This window comes from Podarcis muralis, chromosome 2 (genome assembly GCF_964188315.1).
Source record: "Podarcis muralis chromosome 2, rPodMur119.hap1.1, whole genome shotgun sequence".
NCBI lineage: Eukaryota > Metazoa > Chordata > Lepidosauria > Squamata > Lacertidae > Podarcis > Podarcis muralis.
In genome coordinates, this window is record NC_135656.1 from 93,894,222 (window position 1) to 93,914,768 (window position 20,547).

Consider the following 20,547-nt stretch of genomic DNA (forward strand, 5'->3'; position numbering starts at 1 on the left):
TTCAATTTTTATAAAAGAAGAAACACACACCTACCTAAGCACCATTGCTGATAATGAACAGTTTTTACCACTTCAGAATTATTTTCCCTGAAATTACAATCTTAAATCACTGCTCATATTTAGGCATATCTTCCATCATTTGCCATATGGAAAAAGATACACTTGTTTTTCATTATGGACAGAACTGCTTCTGTACTTGAAGGAGAGACTAGTTGTTTCACTATCAAACCATTCCCAGTGTTTCAGAAAGCCCCAGCACCATCAAGGAAATCTTGTTAGCCGCAAATCGGTTCTAGATCTCCAGAAGCTGTAATTTATTATGACTATTGTTATTGGTTGACATTCAGTGAAGCCCACCTGATGTTGCAATGGACTTCTGCTTACATTACAATGTTTCTCCCTCTTCTCCATCAACCCCTGCGCACCCTCAAAATCTTGTCTAGAGTGGTGTGTGCTGTGGACTGCAGCGGGGGAGTGTCATTGTATGAGTGAAAGTCCACTCACTCAGAGTTTGGCTATCACTCTGCATTTTTAAAAATATTTATAACCTGTTTTTATCTATGGATATCAGGGTCAGATACAGAACATAAAATGAACCATGCATTAATTAACTATGCAACAATAAAAACATAATTAAAACAAACGGAGGCATACCCTAGAGTGCCAACAATCCAAATTATTAAGATAGAAGATATTCTAGGACTTGGCAATGGAGCCTGGGCTGCTCTTAACTGATGTGAGATAAATTACAGTATTTACTTTTCAAGTCCCATTCAGTTTCTATGTACAGGTTCAAAAGCACTAGGTGGAAAGATGGAGCAATTGTTTGTTTGATCTCACAAACACCTTATTCCAAAACTGAAATAATATTATTTTTAGTCATACATCTATAAGAGGAGACCATTCTATAAAAAAATATTCTTCTGTTACAAATGGTTACATACCATAGTTCTACTTATTATTTAGTTTGCTAGTTAGATACAGTGGTACCTTGGGTTACATATGCTTCAGGTTGCATACGCTTCAGGTTACAGACTCCGCTAACCCAGAAATAGTACAGGTTAAGAACTTTGCTTCAGGATGAGAACAGAAATCGTGCAGCAGCGGCTTGGTAGCAGTGGGAGGCCCCATTAGCTAAAGTGGTGCTTCAGGTTAAGAACAGTTTCAGGTTAAGAACGGACCTCCAGAACGAATTAAATACGTAACCAGAGGCACCACAGTACATCCCAAGAAAAGTGACCAGCTTTCAGTGATTCCCCCCCAGGAAACATCAGACATTTTGGAAAGTGTTACTATTCTCACATTTTGCAAGGACTGTGACTGCCCCATTGGACAGAGAGGGAGTTTGGGTATGGGGAGCAGGGCATGGTGGATATTGCAGGTTGCCCAGTGATGGGAAGATGCCAGTGAGACTCATCTCAAGGGGGCTTCTAACCAAAGCCATACCTTACATCTCCAAAGGCTTAACAGAAGCCCTTCCCATAGTCCTTGACAAAACTACCTGCTCCCTATACTCCTCTCCAAAGCTGCTCCCTCCCCATTCTCTTTTCCAAAACCTCCACTCCCCAAACTCTCCAAAACAACCCAATCCTCTCCTTTTAGACTTCTCCCAACTTCCACTTCCTGGCCTCTGCTGCTCACCAGCCTCAACCACCTATTAGCCTGTCTGCCTCTGGTTCCTCCTCCTTCTGATGCTGCTGTGATAACCCAGCAGGTCTGAGACCCTAGTTTGTCATCGTGCTGTAATTTGCAGTGTCACCTGTTGGTGACCATGCAAATTGAAGCATGACAACATCCTTAGGAAAATATATGCTAGGAAAGAAACACTGCCCTGCACAGAAGGGGGAAACCAGGACAGTTAGGCACAGGTACAAAAGTATAATCAGGGAATCCCAGGCAGCTGGAGGAGGAGGAGAGGACAGAGGGTGAAGAAAGAGCTGTGAGTGGAACGAGGTCCTCTTCTCATCCTTTGGGAAACTCAACAAACCTGCTGTACCTGGAACTGGGTGTGGAGAGTGCAGCTGAATTGTACACAGCTGTGGGCTGCCTGAGGAAGTCCTATCCACCTGCCCATAAAAAGCAAGTCTAGAGTGAGAGACTAGGGTGATGTCCACTGTTTCCAGGTACTCTTTTCATTGTCAGACTTTTGTGGGTGGACCCAGGGTGAGAACCCAAAGGCCAAGAGGGAGAGTTTTAGAAGGAAAATGAACTGATACCAATTTTTATATATTCGTAACTTTGTTTCAACGTAGCTTTTTATATGTAACTGTGTATATTTCTAATATTTTCATTATATACCTTTAGGCACCAGGCAAAAACATTCCTTTTTATCCAGGCCTTTGGTTGAGTTAATTGACATCCTATGCCCTTTAAAATTGGAGGGGGCGGGTTGGGGCAAATTAGGTTGTTGTTTTTATTTTGATTGTGTATTTTGTGGTTTTATATTTTGATTTTGTACTGTGAACAACCCTGAGACCTCTGGGTATAGGGTGGCATACAAATTAAAGAAAATAAAATAATAATAAGTTGTCTGTTGTTGCTTCAGTTTTCTGTACCGGTTAGAGATATTTTTAATAGAAAAATAAATATTAAAGAATCAAAAATAATCAAATATGTTTCCATCTTTGCTTTGTGCATTTGTGCATTTCAGATGAAACCTGCAACTATGAAGGAATTAAGAGTGCTTGCTAAAATTACACTAGTAATGCTTTGCATTTTACTAACCCTATTATCAAGAGCTCACAAGTGTGTTATTTATGTGTTATTTATTTAGTTAGCTATTCTAAAAGCTTTAAAATAACTGGATGAGGTTGCAGTACACCAGCAGTGGTGTGATTGCATTCAACAGTTTGTTCTTTAGAATAATGAGGCATTGAAATGCCAAATTACTGTTGTTTAAGTGGCTTCGGTGAACATCTGCTGTTGCTTTTTAAAAAATGTTGGGAAAGACTTTACATTGCACAGAATAACTATTTTTGGTCACTCCACCATTTTCATTATGTTTTGTTGGAAAGATAGTTTACTTTGAAGTGTCCTTTGGGTGCATCATTGAACATCTGTACCTGAGTAGCTATGCTTTATATAACTGTAAACAAAAATACAGGCTGTTGAAACTGTTGCTGCCTGGCAGTTCTCTGACCTGACTGAATTGAATGTACCTCCCTTTACGCTAGTTTATAATTTGGAGAAAACAGAGGCTGTATGAGTGTATCTATGGCAGTGGTGTAGCGTGGGTTGTCAGCACCCAGGGCAAGGCAAGTAATTTGCGCCCCCTAACCCGTGGATTTGTGCCCCCTAACCTGTGGATTTGCCCTAACCCCAGATGTTGTGCCCGGTGCGGCCGGCCCCCCCTGCACCCCCCACACTATGCCACTGATCTATGGCGGGGTGACGTGCCCCAATAAACATGGGGAATGTGCAGTATATATGGAGACATCTAGATGAGAAATGCACTAGAGGTATTTTAGGAAAATAGCTGGCTTGGTCCTTTAATCCTTATGAGTGCCTAGGCTGTTCAGCTGAGCACCATAGTCCATATTTTGAAATAACTTATTTTCCCCCTATCAATTTATATCTGGCCTGTCCTACTCCCCACCCCCCGCTTGTATCCTATACTAATTTATGTTAAAGCATTATAACTTTTTAAAATGCATATGCGTGCTCTCTCTCTCTAAAATGACACATTGTTGTATGCAGTGCTAGTCCTACTCAGAGTAGACCCACTGAAGTTAATAGACCTGGCTGGCCCATGTTAATTGCAGTGGGTCTACTCCCAAGTAGAACTTGTTGGATACAATATTAAAATATAAGCAGACATAAAACCATTCCCAACCATAGCAGGAAAGCAACTAAGCTGCAGTATGCCCAGGAAATACAGTGGTACCTCAGGTTAAGTACTTAATTCGTTCCGGAGGTCCGTACTTAACCTGAAACTGTTCTTAACCTGAAGCACCACTTTAGCTAATGAGGCCGCCTCCTACTGCCGTGCTGCTGGAGCCCAATTTCTGTTCTTATCCTGAAGCAAAGTTCTTAACCTGAAGCACTATTTCTGGGTTAGCGGAGTGTGTAACCTGAAGCGTATGTAACCCAAGGTACCACTGTACCACTGACTCAAATTTAAGAAAATGGGGGGAGATGGCCCAGAGTTGTTGAGCTTTTTGGGGGGAGGAATGCCAAAAATCACTCACCAGACTGACAAATGCTGCCAATCGCACGCGTCACAGAAGCAAAGAGGCGTCTGCCCGCTCACCAGCAGCAGCCGGCAAGCGCACGCCCTTGCCACATCCAAAAATCACCCACCCAGTCGCCGCAGCAACAGCCAATCCAAGGCAGTTCTTGTTGCAGCCACCAATCAGCTACCCAATCGCCACTGACAAGCTCCTGCTCACGGCTGCAACCAATCGCCCACCCCGCCTCTGCACTATCCATTTATAAGACGAGTCCTGATTTTGAACATTATTTTAGAGTAAAAAAAAGCTTGTCTTATACACGGAAAAGTACGGTAATTTTCCTGGGTTCCTGATGTTAATATGGTTATTAAGTGCCCCGGGGAAGCTCCAGGTGCCCAGAATGATGTCATAGGTGGTAGGGAGAAGGAACAAGGGGAGGAAGGAGAGAGTCCCTTACCGCTTTGCCACTACCATCACCACATCCTGCCGCACTTAGCTAAATAAGTGAATGGGTGGAATTGGGAAGGAGGAGAGGCAAGCATTGTGACTTGCTGAGGTTTGCTCTTATACTGAACCAATGACTGATGAACCTTGGAAACACCCCTAGTAATAATGGACAATCTGTAGAAGCATTTCATGTGGAATTGGCTCCGCATGACCAATTATCTCATTGAAATTAATGGGGAAACTACCATTTTTAGGACAAAGCGTACTGAAACAAAAACCTTGCTCTTTTTGTTGATATCTGTTTGCTAACATGTTTATTTCCCTTCTTTTGGAAAAATAAAATAAACAGATCTTGAAAACTTAAAGACAAAAATGAGAAGCACTGTGTCTGTACGAGAAGGACAAGGGGTTGTTCTGCTGTGTGGGCCATCAACTCATTCTGGAGGTAAGAAATGTTTGGAAATATTAGTACTCTTCTCTGCGGCAGTAAAAAAAATAAAGACAAATACTGAATGGTTGCAGTATATTCAGGAGGAAATGTTATTCATGCTATGAAGTCAGACTATCGGTGTTTGCATTGGCCTATGCTGCTCTGAAAGCATGCATTTCAGAATCAAATTAGGCATGACCTAATTTGGCATCATTTGTGTCTTTCGTCTTTGTGTGCTGATTTTTATTAAATAAACAAATAGCTGGAATTGGAGGGTGTGTGTGGAAAATTTCATCCCATCGTAAATAGGTGGAATGGGACATTTTGGATTGGGATTACAGGGGGGGGGGCTTTAAACTGTGGTACAAAACTGGCTTGGGAGGCCCTGTACTAGTTATTCCTTTTTTGTGGTGGGGGGACGACGACAGGGGCTTTCATCTAAATAAGTTTATTCTTACTGGTTTCAGAAATGCAAACTCTGTTCCCCCCTTCAGATTACTTGAATCTAAAATGCTTGGCACAACTTCAAAACAGGCAGTGGCAAATCTAGCAAAAAGAATGAGGCTTTCCCCCCCTTTTTGTGCTCCCACCTTCTGCCTGCTGAATGGTCAGGCAAGAAGAAGAAGAAGAGGAGGAGTTTGGATTTGATATCCCGCCTTACACTCCCTTTAAGGAGTCTCAAAGCGGCTAACATTCTCCTTTCCCTTCCTCCCCCACAACAAACACTCTGTGAGGTGAGGCTGAGAGACTTCAGAGAAGTGTGACTAGCCCAAGGTCACCCAGCAGCTGCAGGTGGAGGAGCGGAGACGTGAACCCGGTTCCCCAGATTATGAGACTACCGCTCTTAACCACTACACCACACTGGCTCTCAAGAGTGCTGTCAGTGGACTATCCACAGACAGAACCTAGCAAAAAGCCCTGAAACTGGGCATTCCAGGAGTGGGGTGGGCTGAGCCAGCCTTGGATCCACTAGATCCGGAGCTGGTCATGTATTGGGCAATGGGGTTGATTGCTGCACCAGCCTGTAGCTGGCAAAGCAATCAGGCCTCGGTTGGTCTGCTTGTCTTTCCCTTCCCATCTTCCATCATGGCTGCCAAGCGTGGCAGGGCTACAGATATTGGGGTAGCCCAAATATTCTGCAAAACCCCACCAGCTGTTGGGGGAAGGGAGTTTGGATTACACTCTAAAAGTCATAATGGATTTTAAGGCCTACAGAAGCTTAGCGTCTTAAAAAGTGCTCGCTGGTTTTCTGTTTCTGTTTTTTTTTTTTTTTTTTTTTTTGGCACATTAGTCAGGGCCGCATATCTAAAAATAGCTTAGGTGAGATTTCCAAACATATGGACATCAAATGTTTTCTTTTTAAGCATAATACGTTTTTCTTAAATTAAATTTAGCACGGGGACCATAAGATTATTCCATGCCACTAAGTAACAGAATTCAAGCCAGACATAGTGAATTATTGAACACCAGATCAAGATCAAAATAGGTCTGCTAGTGCAGCATTTTATTTTACTTTATTTTTGATCACAAAGTGTGAAAACGTATCCTGATCAATATATAGTTGGCAATATCCTGGTCAGTTTATATTAAAAGTCACTTTATTTACATTCAACAAGTTGTAAATTGGTTTATGATTTGGAGTAACGTATGAGGCAGAAGCTCACACAACTGTGCTGATGCACCACTGTGAATAAAATATACTTCCTTGTTCATGGCAGCTGCTGCAGCGTTGTTAAAGGAATGCTTGCTCATCGCATGTTGCACTGCTCATTTGGGAACATTGCTTGCATGAGTAAAGTTCAGAAATAAGCTGTTATTAGCTCCACAAACAGAAGTCCATTTGTGCAATACCACAGACACAAGGCTTTGTGGGATATTCTGTGATACAATTTCCCCCCCAGTATCTGCAAGTTTTCTCAGTCATTGTAAGCTTATAAGATACAATACATGTAATAAATAAATATAATAACAAATCTTCAGGAGAAGAAAAGCCTAAGGAGTAAACCCTACACAAATCCAGAGTCCTGTCCCTAGGGCAGTTGGATGGCACCTTGTACGCCTCCTTCCAGCAACTCCTGCAGCCAAGCTGGTGCCAAACATATTGCTCTGCTTTCCTTTGGACCATATCAGTGAGACCAAGAGAGAGTTCTTGTCATCCGGGCAACCCAGGACTTCCATCCACACTGCCCACACTTGCACCTTCGCTGTTCCTAATACACCTGTTTGACTTTACCCCTGGAGGCACGCTTCATTGTCTCTCAAGAGAGATGGATGCCAACATATAATATAGGCCAGGGGTGGGAAACCTCTGACCCTTCAGATGTTGATAGGCCTACATCCATCACCCCCAACCAGTATGATGGATGATCAAGGGTGATAGGAATTGCAGTCCAGCAGCATCTTCATGTTACCCAATCATAACATAGACAGCAATCACAGGTAGATATAGCTGATTTTCTTAGTGTGATTGTTTAAGATAATCTTTCTCCCCACTAAATCTTTCCCCCACTATATTAGGCACCAATATATTGATTTCTACATAACCAGGTCTGTGTTTTATCTTTCAGGAGTGCCAAACAAATTTTATCTTTCAGGAGTGTAAGGCAAATGCTGATAAAGAATAATTAAAGTGACATGACCTACTTCATTTGGTATAGTTTAAATTGTCACAGGTTGTTTTATTGACAACGTCTGTAATGAGCTACAGTCTCCTGCAAGTTGTAAAGTGAAAAACATTGATGACAACTTAATGGGATATTTGGAGAAAACTTGTAGATAATGAAGTAGACTTTGTTTCGTAACTGAAACTTGGTGTACTTAGTGTCAGTTCAGGCACCAAGTACAGCCTTTATTGGTTTGTTCATTTTAAACTTTTATAGCCACCCTTCCATTTCACAACTTCCAAGACAGGAATATAGGAAGCTGCCGAGTACCAAGTCAGATATATGCTATAAGAGCCACTATCCTGTAATATTACATATGAGCCTGTTCTACTGATGAAGCCTAGGATGGTGAAACAAGGCTAATATTCCAGAAATCCTTGTCTTAGACTCTGTGAAAGGATTCTGTGGAACTGTAACAACCCTTCATGTGGATTATTGGACTCTATGAACAGACAGGTGGAATAAACACTTGTATGGACCTTATGCATGAACTGACTAGAGAATGATCTGATCTACTGGGTCTTCTGCTTTTTTTGTTGAACTTTATGAAACTTCCGTTGAAATCTACAATTTGATACAATGAATAGTATACCTTCTTTATTCAAAAGTACAGCCGGTTACATCTTGTGTGTTTATTCAGCATCCTCTTTCCAGCAGGAGGTGGAAGCCTGTAAGTAGGAAGTGGAAACAGCAGTGTTTCTCATGGTCTCACGCCCAGCCCAGTCTCATCTCCTGAATAAAGGGTGTTTGGCCCCTTGCTGGTTTATAGGAAGAGAGCAGTATACCAAACCTTTGGCAGAAACAGCAGGGTGAAGTTCTGTTTCAAAAGCCTTATCTGAAGCCCTGCTGGCTATCTCTGGCCATCAGATGCTGCTGCTTGTTAACTTTGCAGCTCCAGGGTTGCACTGGGCCCATCCCAGAGGAATGGGCCCATGTAGGTGTTGGCTTATGGCATGTGCCAAATGAGTGCAGCTCCCCAAGCGTGTAAGTTCATGGCAGTGCAGTTTTGTGCTGGAAGAAATTGAGACCGACTCCAACTCTCCAGTGAATTCAGTCCTTTACTGACAGGTCCAAAGCCTTAAGGCAGTTTCACTATATACAGCCTTCCACTAGATCCCTAGTAGAAGGTGCAGGCTTCAAATGCAAAGCAAGGGCACCTCACAGCATACATACAGCACAGAGTTCAGTATCAATCTGGCAGAGCTTCCTTGCAGTGAAGCAAAGAGGCAATGTACAGCCCCCTCTTAATATACCCAAGAATGACCACACCAGTTGCCAGGTCACAGTGACCTACTTGGCTGGTTGTCAGGTCAGGGACCTTCAAACACTAAATCACAAGACCTGCAAGATAAGGGAAGCACATGCACCAGATTTTCCTTAACAGCAATTAAAGGAACCTCAACAGATGCATGGGAAGCTGTTATCTGCCGCCCTGCCCCACCTCACCCCCATAGCAGCCTGACGCTGGATACTGCATGTGGAAACACTGCTGGTGTTAGTGTTCAACCTGCAGTTTTTTTCCCATGGCTCATCTCGTCTCAGCAGCAAAAATCAGCAGGTGGAGATTGGTGTACTCTTCAGCTTGCTTGTACTTTCCTAACTTCCTGTATACATTCTAGCTGAGCTTATATTGTCTTGGTTTTAAATGGTCTTCCAGCATTCTGATTTCTCCATCTTTTTCTCTTCCCTTTCATTTGATCCTTTCATTTTTGACAGGTTTTTTCCCCCCTTTGAAATTAAATAAGATAGTTTAATTGCATGAATGTTTTGAAACATGCAGGCTACTAGAGCTGTAATTGCCGGTCCTCTATGTTAAGTGCCAATCATTCTATATCAAGTGCACTTGCTTTTGACACTTAAGTCAGTGGGCCTGAGTTAGTTTAAGTGAATCCATTCTAATACTTAGTGCTTTGTGCCCTAGGTTTCTATTAACATATTTAAAGCATAAGTATCCCTAATACAAATTCCACTTGCCTTTTAAAATGTTTTGGGGAGTTATCTATAAGCAACAGACAGTGGCATATCTTTTTGCCATGTGTTCCTATAGATAGATGGCTGTCAATCATCTACCTAATAACATCATGTGTGAATATGTGCACTGACTTTTAAGGTCTGGACTTCTTCAGAAAACTCTTGTGTGAGGTGCCAAACAGAAACTGATACAAAAAAGCAGGATGATATTACTAAGCATTGCAATCCAAAAAAAACACATGGTGAAAGGTGAGAATTATTTCGTAATCTACAGATGGGATCTTACTAACACCCACACTAGAAAGCTGTTTGTTCACTGAAATGCTTGTGCAGGAAGAGACAATTTGAAGATAGTTTTCCCCTCCTTTTTGAAAACGAAACTCTCCAATAACCATTTGGACAGGTATTGGTCAGGATATCTGTCGAAGAAAAGAAGGCAACCAGTATCTAATGATGGGTGAATTCCGTTAATTTTGAAATCTCAAGTATGTGTGTTTTAATGAACACTAAACTGACTTGTAATGTTGGTTTCACTTTATTAAACTGATACGTTTTTGTCTGTTTGTGATTAGCCAAGTGACAAATAAGCCATAACTATGGGGAAACGGGTGGCGCTGTGGGTTAAAGCCTCAGCACCTAGGGCTTGCCGATCGAAAGGTCGGCGGTTCGAATCCCCGCGGCGGGGTGCGCTCCCGTTGCTTGGTCCCAGCACCTGCCAACCTAGCAGTTCGAAAGCACCCCCGGGTGCAAGTAGATAAATAGGGACCGCTTACCAGCGGGAAGGTAAACGGTGTTCCGTGTGCTGCGCTGGCTTGCCAGATGCAGCTTTGTCACGCTGGCCACGTGACCCGGAAGTGTCTCCGGACAGCGCTGGCCCCCGGCCTCTTAAGTGAGATGGGCGCACAACCCTAGAGTCTGTCAAGACTGGCCCGTATGGGCAGGGGTACCTTTACCTTTACCTTTTATGGGGAAACAATGCAGAACCTGTAATAAAAGCTTTTGCACATGATATTGGCCCTTGCACTGGGGAGGTTTCTAGAGCTTCATCAGATAAGCTCCTGGGCTACAAAGCCTTTTAACCCATTGGTAGCTTCCAGGGCCTGCCCATCAATTTTTGAAGTCTTTAAAGTTTCCCGCTGCAGCTGTTTACTTAGCACCTCTTGAGCAGTAAGTCATGTCTACAAATTGAACTATGTTATTGGTTTTTATTATTTTATTTGGGATTTATTATCTGCCCTTCAGTGTAAAGTGAAGGGCTAGTTACAATAACATGGTTGTATAATTTAAAATCAGATAACAGTATTTAAATGAAAAAGCAATGCAATTTAAATAAGAACAAATGCAGTTTTAATCCAAGAATAGAGGTAGACATGAAAAGACATCTCAGCTATCAAAGGCTGAGGGTAAAGAGGTTCATCTTTAGTACCTGACCAAAGCAATACAGTAAAGATGGCCAGACGCGCCTCTGTGAGGAGGAAATTCTACAATTTATCTGCTGCCAGTTTAGGTGGTCTCAAGGGCCGCCACTCCCTGTAGTTCTTTGGGTATTGGAACTACCTAAAAGCCCTCCTCTGTCAATCATAACACCTAAGAGGGTCTGCAGGGAAGGAGATGGTGCTTCAGATATTTGAGGCGTCTGTCATTTAAGGCTTTGAACACCTTGAATTGGGCCCAGAGATAAATTGGCAACCAATGCAGCTCTTGTAATGCGTAGGTTAAAAGAAGTTCAAAATGGAACCCTGCTCACTGCATTTTGGTCCACCTGAAGCTTCAGAGTGGTCTTCAGGGATAGCCTAATACTGTATAGAGGTAATAATCCAATCAGAAAGTTACCAGAGCAATGGAGTACAATGGACAAGTCATCTCTTTCCAAAAGGGACCATCACTGGTGAACGAGCTAGAGCTGGAAATAGTCACTCCTAGCCACCAAGGACATCTGAGCCTCTTGTTGCAATACACTTTAAAATAATTACCTCTGTGTGTGCATACCTTTGTTTTACATTCCAAGCTATGGAAGAACTTTGAAGGAAATAATATCCTATTTAAACTGGCTTTACAAAGTAAGTAAATTGTACTAGGTAATTGAGTTTCATCAATGTCACAACAATTGATTTTTTTTATATAGGTTTTTCATATCTCGACAGATTTGAAAGTGTTGTGAAAGACGCTAATAATTTTCATTGGTGTATATGTTCATATCTTTTGTTCAATTTTATCTCTGGTTAAACAGACTCTGCAGGTTTTGGATGTGTAAAACCTATGTATGAGAGGTAAGCAGTGGATGAGTGTACACACTGTAAGGAGTGATGCCTTTTTGAAAACTGCCTTCAGAGTTCTGGAAAAAAACACAATTTTTTGTCTCCTACCAATGATTCTGACCTCACATTTGCTGCAATATTTTGTATATGTAGCTACAAGTTATTGTATTCCTCGGAGGCCTGAGTTCATTGACTGAACTTCAACTTTCCTTTTGGTTTCCCTTTGGGACACTATGTAAAACTGGCAGTTCTGTCCTGAAACAGACAGTTAAGGAATTGCTGTAGATATACTTGTGGGAACTTGCAAATCCCCTGTGCATTTTAACAAGGAGGCTGTGAGGTTATGCTCGCTGTTACAAACCTCCCTGTCAGTTTTCACTGTTTTACAGCAGAGCAGTGTTACTTCACAAGGGGCCCTGTGTATCACTTCTTACAGTCTTTGTATCATACGTCCTGGAAGAAACTTGCTGAGTAAATCATTTCCACTACAATGTGAAGAGTTTGTTTGGCATACAGTGCATTTGGCATACTACTCATCCTGCGTAGTATTGTGAGCAGTAACTCTGAAAAGAATCTGACAATTTCAGTTCTCATCAGTTTTGTAATTCAACAAAAGATGGTGGAATGTGAAGAAGGTATTTTTGGAGAGGGAAAAGTCTGAGCTGACTTCACATTATTCTGAAAAAGTAAAAAACCACCTGCCACAAATTCATGCATTTGATGCCCCAAATCTCCAGTTATAATTATGTTACCTCCTTGTGAATGTACCTCATATAAGCCATAACCATTGGAATTGCCATGCCAGTGGTCGTGATGCTGGACATCTAAGGGCTGTTGACCATATCAACAGGAATTATGGAAGGCATGAAAAGTAGAGGGGGAAGATTTGACTCTGCAGTAGGCTACAGATCTCCATCCCTGATAATGCCATATTCTTTTATTTTCTTTCAAAACTTTCCACAGGATTTGTATGTAAAGTTAAGATATCATAAACTGTAACAAGGGGTTAATGCAAGCTCAAACTCATTAAACTCTTTTCCAACTTTCTCGATTCAGAGACAGGACTGTGAGAAAATAGTTTAACCCCCCTGTTCTTTTTCTATGGGTTGTAACCAGCCCCAATATATTTGTATTGGATTTAGTGTAATTTTACTTGATTTATCTCTGTTTTTAACCTGTATTGAATTTATCTAAATGGCGACAGACAGGGAATAGGTTGAATATGTGAATGAATGAATGGTTCCATCCTCATAAACCACTTTACAGAAGTAGTTTGCTCCTGCTCTAAAAATTAAATGGGCTGCCTTGAATCAAAGGCCTACAATAAAGTTCAGAGTGTATATACTGTCTAGAGGATTGTGCCTGTTGTATATAACATGGCATCACCATTTGGGCTCTGAACATAATACTCTGAATGAAAATTCAGAGTATATAATATATGTTGCATTTTAACGAGGCCTTTCACAACATTAACACTGCAGTCCACAAAAGAGAGATTAGTTTTAAGAAAAGAAGGGTAAATTCTGTTAAATACTATTTTAAACACTAAACATTTACCCTTAGGTATATTTTATAATGCTTACATACGGTAGCTTTATGTTCATAAGTTGTCTCATTTCTTTTACCTAAGAAATTAGAATAACTTTTGTCTTTTAATAATTAAAAAAATCATTATAGACAGGAGGCAATTTATACAATCTTCAACTATTAAAGACACAACAGTGTTGTTAAAAAATGTTCAAAGCAATTGACTGCAAAGTTCTTGGGAGTTGATTAAAAGATCCATTTGTCACTTGAAATGGGATATGGTTAATGGAAATGTATTTTTAAAATTGCTTCCCAAAGCATTTTTTCACTTTATACATTCAGAATAAGATAAAAAATGATCAGAGTCATAGCACTTTGAACGACATTGTTAGTCTGAAACAATTAGCTCAGGAATAAGATAAAAAGGAATTAATCCGTCATATCCTCACAGCTACAGGGGAAACGAAATGGACATTTTGTTCGTTAGTTCTGCCCAAATGTGTAAAAGTAGTTTTGCTGGACTATTCCATTTAGAATCCCGGCTTCACTCATAGCAATAGGCAACATTTAACTTGTCAGCTAAGTAACACTTTTTTTTATTACAAGGGCAGAAGTCCCATCTCTCCTTGGAGATTTACTTTTTTTCCTTTTCCCTCAGCAGTGCTGTTAAAGCAGAAAATGATGTTACCAAAGTTTAATTTGAAACAAATGACTAACTAACCATCAAATTTCATATATGTCTGAATAGTTTTTTTCTTGTTTTTTAAAGAGCAGATGCTGGCAGTTTTCCAGTTTTTGACAGATGTTGCACAAGTGCAAAATTCTTCCACTTTCCCTCCTGTTATGATGCCTGTAATCTTTACCCTCAGTTGACTCGCGATTTCTCTTGTTTACCCAAATGAACGCTACTTTGCCTGAGAAATGAAAGAGAAAAGTAACTCTGGGGAACGGGGAGAGAAAATCAAGGACAATGCCATGAACTTAACATTTCCAAGGATACACAGGGCAGCCTTCAAAATTCACCAGGTTTACCTGGTTATTGACAAATTGTGACCAAGTGAAGATGCCCTGTGTAAGATGCCTTCTAGAGGGCTACTCTAGAAGGCATCTTAAGGGGCAAATTAATGGCAAGATCTGCAGGGATGAGCAGTTTAGGATGCAGTGGATCTCCAGTGCAGCCAATGTCAAGTCCAGCTCAGCCACAGATAAGCTGGCATAAGTTGCTCATCTTGGCTGAGTTGAATCTGGCTGAACCGAGGCCAGTATAAGGCTCCAAAAGAGGATATTCTGGGGGCAGGACCAGACATAGGTTGCATCCTAAGCCCATTTAGCTTGTTCACACGACCTGTTCACCCCACATAGGACACTATTTTAAAGGCTTGGTTTCCCTCTGCTGAGTGTAGTAAGAACTGCAGCAGCCCTTCTGCTGAATGGGGTTTGGGGCTTAACTTATACTGGCTTGCTTTACACCAACTTCTTGTGTATAGGATTGCACCTTAAGAGAATTACTGTGAATAGTACAGTCCACAAAGAAACGGTAGATGCAGTTGGTGCTTCTGCTCCACAAGTAACTGTGATTTGCCGTACTATTCTCTGTTTAATATTTTAACTTCTCCTGAAGCAAACATGACTTTCATATTATTGCCTTGCTTTAGTTTCTACCCTACCAAAAAAAAAAAAAATAAAAAAAAAATCTGAGCTGCTACACCAGGAGTGAATAACCTTTTCCAGTGCAAGGGCCACATTCTCCCCTGGGCAACTTTCCAGGGGCCGCATGGCAGTGGTTGGCCGAGCCAGACAGAAAAGTGGATGGAGCAATCGATGCCTGTTTTATTTTATCTTTGCACAATAGGGTATTTTTTACACAAACTCTACATTCCCTCTATGCTCCATCCAGGCAAACAAGGGGAGGCATTTTCAGAGTTCAAGAACACATTCTACCCAGGCAAAAACACTCAAGGAGGGCTGGTTGGAGAGGGGTGTATGGCCCGTGGAGAATGCTGAAGGCCAGATATAGAAACCCGGAGGGATGTATTTGCCTGAGGTTCCCCACTCCTGTACTAAACAGATTTGAGAAAATCAAGTAGCAGCTATATGGATGGAGCCCTAGATATAGCACGAATGAGTGTGTTGTGTCTCCTTTCAATATCCAGTTTTGGATTTGAATTATGTTATCCATTTGACTGTAGGTGGAAACAAAACATTAGGAAGATTCCTCTTTGCTTCAGCAGAGAATTTGCCAGCCCTCTTGGAGTTAAATTTTCCACATTTTTCTGCACATTATGTAGGTAATTGCTCTCATAACTTTCCTTGTTCTGGTTTTCTGAAGAGGTGACATGCATTTTCATCCCCACATCAAGCTGGAAAGTCACCTTTTTGGATTTTATCTGCTGAATAATTAACCTTTTATGCCAAAAAGATTAATGATTTGCATCTGTTTCAAATCAAAATGGTATTGTAAGCATTTCAGAGGGGAAATGGAATTTTGCTTCCAGGCTCATTGTTAATTTCTGGTACAATTTAACATAGATCTAAAATATGAATTGTCCACGTTTCTAAACCATTTCATATGCATTTGCCTTTGAAGGTTGAATGCATTTTTGACAAATAAGGCAACGGCAAAGAAAACAACATTGCATATGGTTAATTCTAAGTCCAACTTCTGCAACATCTGTCATAAACTACATTTAAATGTGGAAAGACAAATATCATTACATACCTGTGGATGTTCAGGGGTATTTTCTCAGGCTGGCCTCACTCCTAAGATTTCTGTGAGGATAAAATGGAGACACACAAACACACACTGCGAAAAACAACAACCCACAATCCTCATACTTGATTAATTCCAATGCTGACACTTTTTCTAACCAAAATGTTTTGTTTAATTAATTAATTAAAATATTTATAGCTCAGCTTTACTCTAAAGAGCTCATGGCAGGGAACAATAGCTTCATTAAAAAAAAGCAATGTTGCAGCAGAAAAATCACATAAGGAAATAAAAATCAAGGGTTCAGCTATGTATTGTCCTGCATTCAAAGATCACAGGGCAGTTCAGAACATAAAATTACAAAATAAGAAAACAAAATAAATAACCCAAAATCAAACAAAAGGACCCCCCCCCCTTTAAACACATTTAAGAGGTTGTAGATTGTTTAATCAGTCAAAGCCCTGGTTATAAAGCCCTGGTTTTGACCTGGCACCTTCATAAGTGCTGTTACAGATCAGGGGCAACAGAGTTTGGGGGTGCAAGGGCACCCATAACTGTTAAGGTCTGTGAATATTAGAAATTAATTTAGCTGATTTTGGGAGTATTGAAGGGAAGATGCCAGGCTAGTGGAAAAATGCAGGCTAAGCTTCCTTTCCACGCCAGGGCCATTAACATGACAAAAGAAATACGGAGCAAGGACTGAAGGTAGACAGGATTTAGTTTTGGATTGAGGCCTGCCACTCATAAAAATCCAGAACTCAGTGAGCTGGGTTATCACAAACAGGTTAAAAAGAGAACTGGTGGGAATAATGTAATGTAAGTACCGCATTTTTCGCTCTATAGGACGCACCTTGTTTTAGAGAGGGAGAACAAGAAGGAAAAAATTCTCCCCCTCTCTGCTCAGCGCCCCTTCAGTGAAGCGGCAGGAGAAACGGAGCCCCTTCCATTTCTCCTGCCGCTTCTCTGAAGAGCCGCTGCGCAGAGAGGGGGAGAATTTTTTTTTCTTGTTCTCCCCCTCTAAAACAAGGTGCCTTCACCCGAAGCCTCCGGAGCGCAACGGGAGTTCCTGCTGCGCTCTGGAGGCTTCAGGCGGCTACCTTGGAAGCCTGGAGAGCAAGAGGGGTCACTGCGCACTGACCCCTCTTGCTCTCCAGGCTTCAGTGAAGGCAACCTGAAGCCTCAGGAGCGCGGCGGGAGTTCCCGCTGGGCTTCGGAGGCTTCGGGTTGCTTTTGACCTGCTCTTTGGGGCTGGCGGGGGAAGCGCTGCTTTCCCCCACCGCCAGCCCCAAAGATCCCTGAAGCCTTCGGAGTGCAGCATGAGTTCCCGCTGCGCTCCGCAGGCTTCGGGTTCCTTTTGCTGAAGCCGGGAGAGCAAGACTCTCCTGGCTTCAGCGAAAGGAACCCGAAGCCTCCGGAATGCAGCGGGAACTCGCGCTGTGCTCTGAAGGCTTCAGGCGGCTATCCCTTAAGCCTGGAGAGCGAGAGGGGTCAGTGCGCACTGACCCCTCTCGCTCTCCAGGCTTCAGCGAAAGCAATGCAAAGCCTCTGGAGCGCAGAGGGAGCGCTCCCTCTGCGCTTCAGAGGGTTTGCGTTGCTATCGCTGAAGCCAAGGAGCCTGCATTCGCTCCATAGGACGCACACACATTTCCCCTTAATTTTTGGAGGGGGGAAAGTGCGCCCTATAGAGCGAAAAATACGGTAATTTCACTTCAGCCATTACTGCACACTGGACATACTGAAAGCACCCATGCTCAACTCTGTTCTCTCAATTACCCCAGTTATACATAGGCTGTTGTAAGTTTACAAATATTATATGTTGTTTCACTAATTAATTTCACAGATTTTATACTATTCATCAAGAAAACATCTGCTCAGTTTCCTAATTAGGTGTTAATGCGGAAAACAAAAAAGTGGGTGGATCTGTAGGCATAAGAACTGTCAAGGTTGATCTGTATTTTTCAGTGTACTGCTGTTTAGCATGTTTTTTAAAAAAATATATATGCAAGAATTGAATCACATGTATAAAATTTGCATCCATATGCCTGTTGAACAGTGCTTTGGAGACAACCTGATTTTACATCTAGCTGAGCATCTTGAAGTAGATTTAGCAGAGTTACTAAAGTAGTGGAATTGTCCTGAACAAGGCAGCAGAGGAATACCATTTTGATTTCCCATTCACTATCAAAGTAATTTTTTGGTTCTTGCACTTTTGTTATGTCTGCCCAACTACTGCATTTCTGAAATGTATCATACAATTCTGCTTGCATTAAGTCACTCACCTGGTCTGCCATGTGCATTTGTCACCAGACTAGCAGGGTGTGGGTGTGTGTGAGAGAGAGATGTCACTTCTCTTATTTTTCCCGGACTTTCCTCAGCTTGTCTCTTCAGTTTCTTTACACATATTATCCTTTGTATTTTGCAAAATTGTACATATCATTGCCTTATCTATCATATATTCAACAAATAAATTTGTGGATGTTTATTCAAAACCTGCCAAGGAGTCCAAATCATTTTGTTTTTTTGCGCAGGGGCCATGCTAATCGTCTCTTTATTGTTCCAATTTTAGTATATGTGCTTCTGAAGCGAGCACTCTTTTTTATTAATTTTAATAAAACATGTTATCATAACACAGGACCACAGAAGCAACAGTGCATTAACCTACAAGCAAAACACTGTACTAAATCACCCAAGAGAGAAAAGCTGATTCCCAGCCATGACTACAAGAATATAAGATTATCTTTCACAATTCCCTTAAGTAGGATGGTAGTTTATGTGTTCTGAAAGTGCTGTGTCCAACACTCAAGACCACTACCTGTCCTTAGAATGCGCTGCCATGGGTTTCCAGCTTTGAGCGACTTCCAGGCTTCCAAGGGTTAAGAGGAGTGACACAAGTTATTTATGATGGACTATGGGGTGCATTGAACTATGGGGTTCATTGACCAGCAGGGGGTCAGAAAGAAGGTGCTGGGTTGTAATTTCAGAGATTTAACACAAAAACCCACAGCCAACATGGATCAGACCCTTTCTGGGATTGGTCTATCTCCAACTCCCCTATTTCCTCCCCCTCAGCATCTGATCACTCTTTCCACCATGTCTCCAGAAGACTCTCATAGACTATGTTATAGTATTCAAAACAGGGTTCTGATCCTAATCTGTGCCTGGATAAGAGATTGCCTACAACCCTAAATGTGTCACTTCAAGCCTCAAGGAAGAGCAGGCTGTAAGCTGATTAGGTAAAAGATAAATTTTTTAAAAGAAATAAAAATGGAGTTCTGAAAAAAAAAATACTGTTGAATAGTGTATGTCAAATCTCCACTCCTTATGCAGCTTTGGGCCTGAAAAAAGTTCAAAAACATCTAGCTGAAGTGAAGGAATGTATATCCCAGGATATTACTAAAACAAATTATTTCTATGTTTAATAGGAAATCAACTGAAGAAATGTAATTGACAAGAGAAGCTTTATTATTTATTTAGTAATCTCACTAGAAAAGGGTGTTTGTGTGTGTGCAATATATGAAACAAAAGTCACATGAGAGGTTGTTTACTACAGTTTTATTTAGGAAACAATGCAAGTTTGCTTTGATTTCACCATTACAAAATTAAGTTATTGCAGATGGTTACAGATGGAATGTTGCACTCTGTTTTAAAGTGCAATGAACATTTGATTAAGGCTGTAATCCTGTGCATATTTTTATTTCTCGTTGTCAACAACAACAGAAAGTTTTGCAACAGAGATTACTCGTAAAATTATGGTGTGATCAATTCTTGTTTTGTAGTAGCGAGAATCAGTAAGGAAGATTCCTTGAATCCATTTTTTTATTATACTGTAAATGTGTACTTTCTCAATAAAATATAGACACTGAAATATAAAATAGCCCAATATTAGAAATGACCTATACATCAATGCCACACCAGCCTGCCACCCACCTCAGTGCTTGGCAGGAGGCCTCCTTAGTCCAGAGAACTGAGCAATATGATGCTTTTGCTGAATCCAAACATCCCACAGCCTGGAACGATTGTTCTGCTAGGTAAAGGTAAAGGTACCCCTGCCCGTACGGGCCAGTCTTGACAGACTCTAGGGTTGTGTGCCCATCTCACTCAAGAGGCCGGGGGCCAGCGCTGTCCGGAGACACTTCCGGGTCACGTGGCCAGTGTGACATCGCTGCTCTGGCGAGCCAGAGCCGCACACGGAAACGCCGTTTACCTTCCCGCTAGTAAGCGGTCCCTATTTATCTACTTGCACCCAGGGGTGCTTTCGAACTGCTAGGTTGGCAGGCGCTGGGACCGAACAATGGGAGCGCACCCCACCGCGGGGATTCGAACCGCCGACCTTTCGATCGGCAAGCCCTAGGCACTGAGGCTTTTACCCACAGCG

The 20,547-nt window shown here is 41.7% G+C and overlaps 1 protein-coding gene and 1 non-coding gene across 3 annotated transcripts in view; one reads left to right on the plus strand and one right to left on the minus strand.

The window, feature by feature from the left end:
• Positions 1-20,547, plus strand: part of CNTN3 (contactin 3) — a 166,917-nt gene that overhangs the window by 78,412 nt on the left and 67,958 nt on the right. For both annotated transcript variants that reach the window (XM_077925028.1, XM_028719369.2), the window contains exon 3: positions 4,966-5,061. In XM_077925028.1, coding sequence (XP_077781154.1) covers positions 4,966-5,061 — 96 coding nt within the window. The remainder of the gene's footprint in view (positions 1-4,965; positions 5,062-20,547) is intronic.
• Positions 18,658-18,762, minus strand: LOC114593106 (U6 spliceosomal RNA). Its single transcript, XR_003705601.2, has one exon. It is a non-coding gene; the product is annotated as a U6 spliceosomal RNA (small nuclear RNA).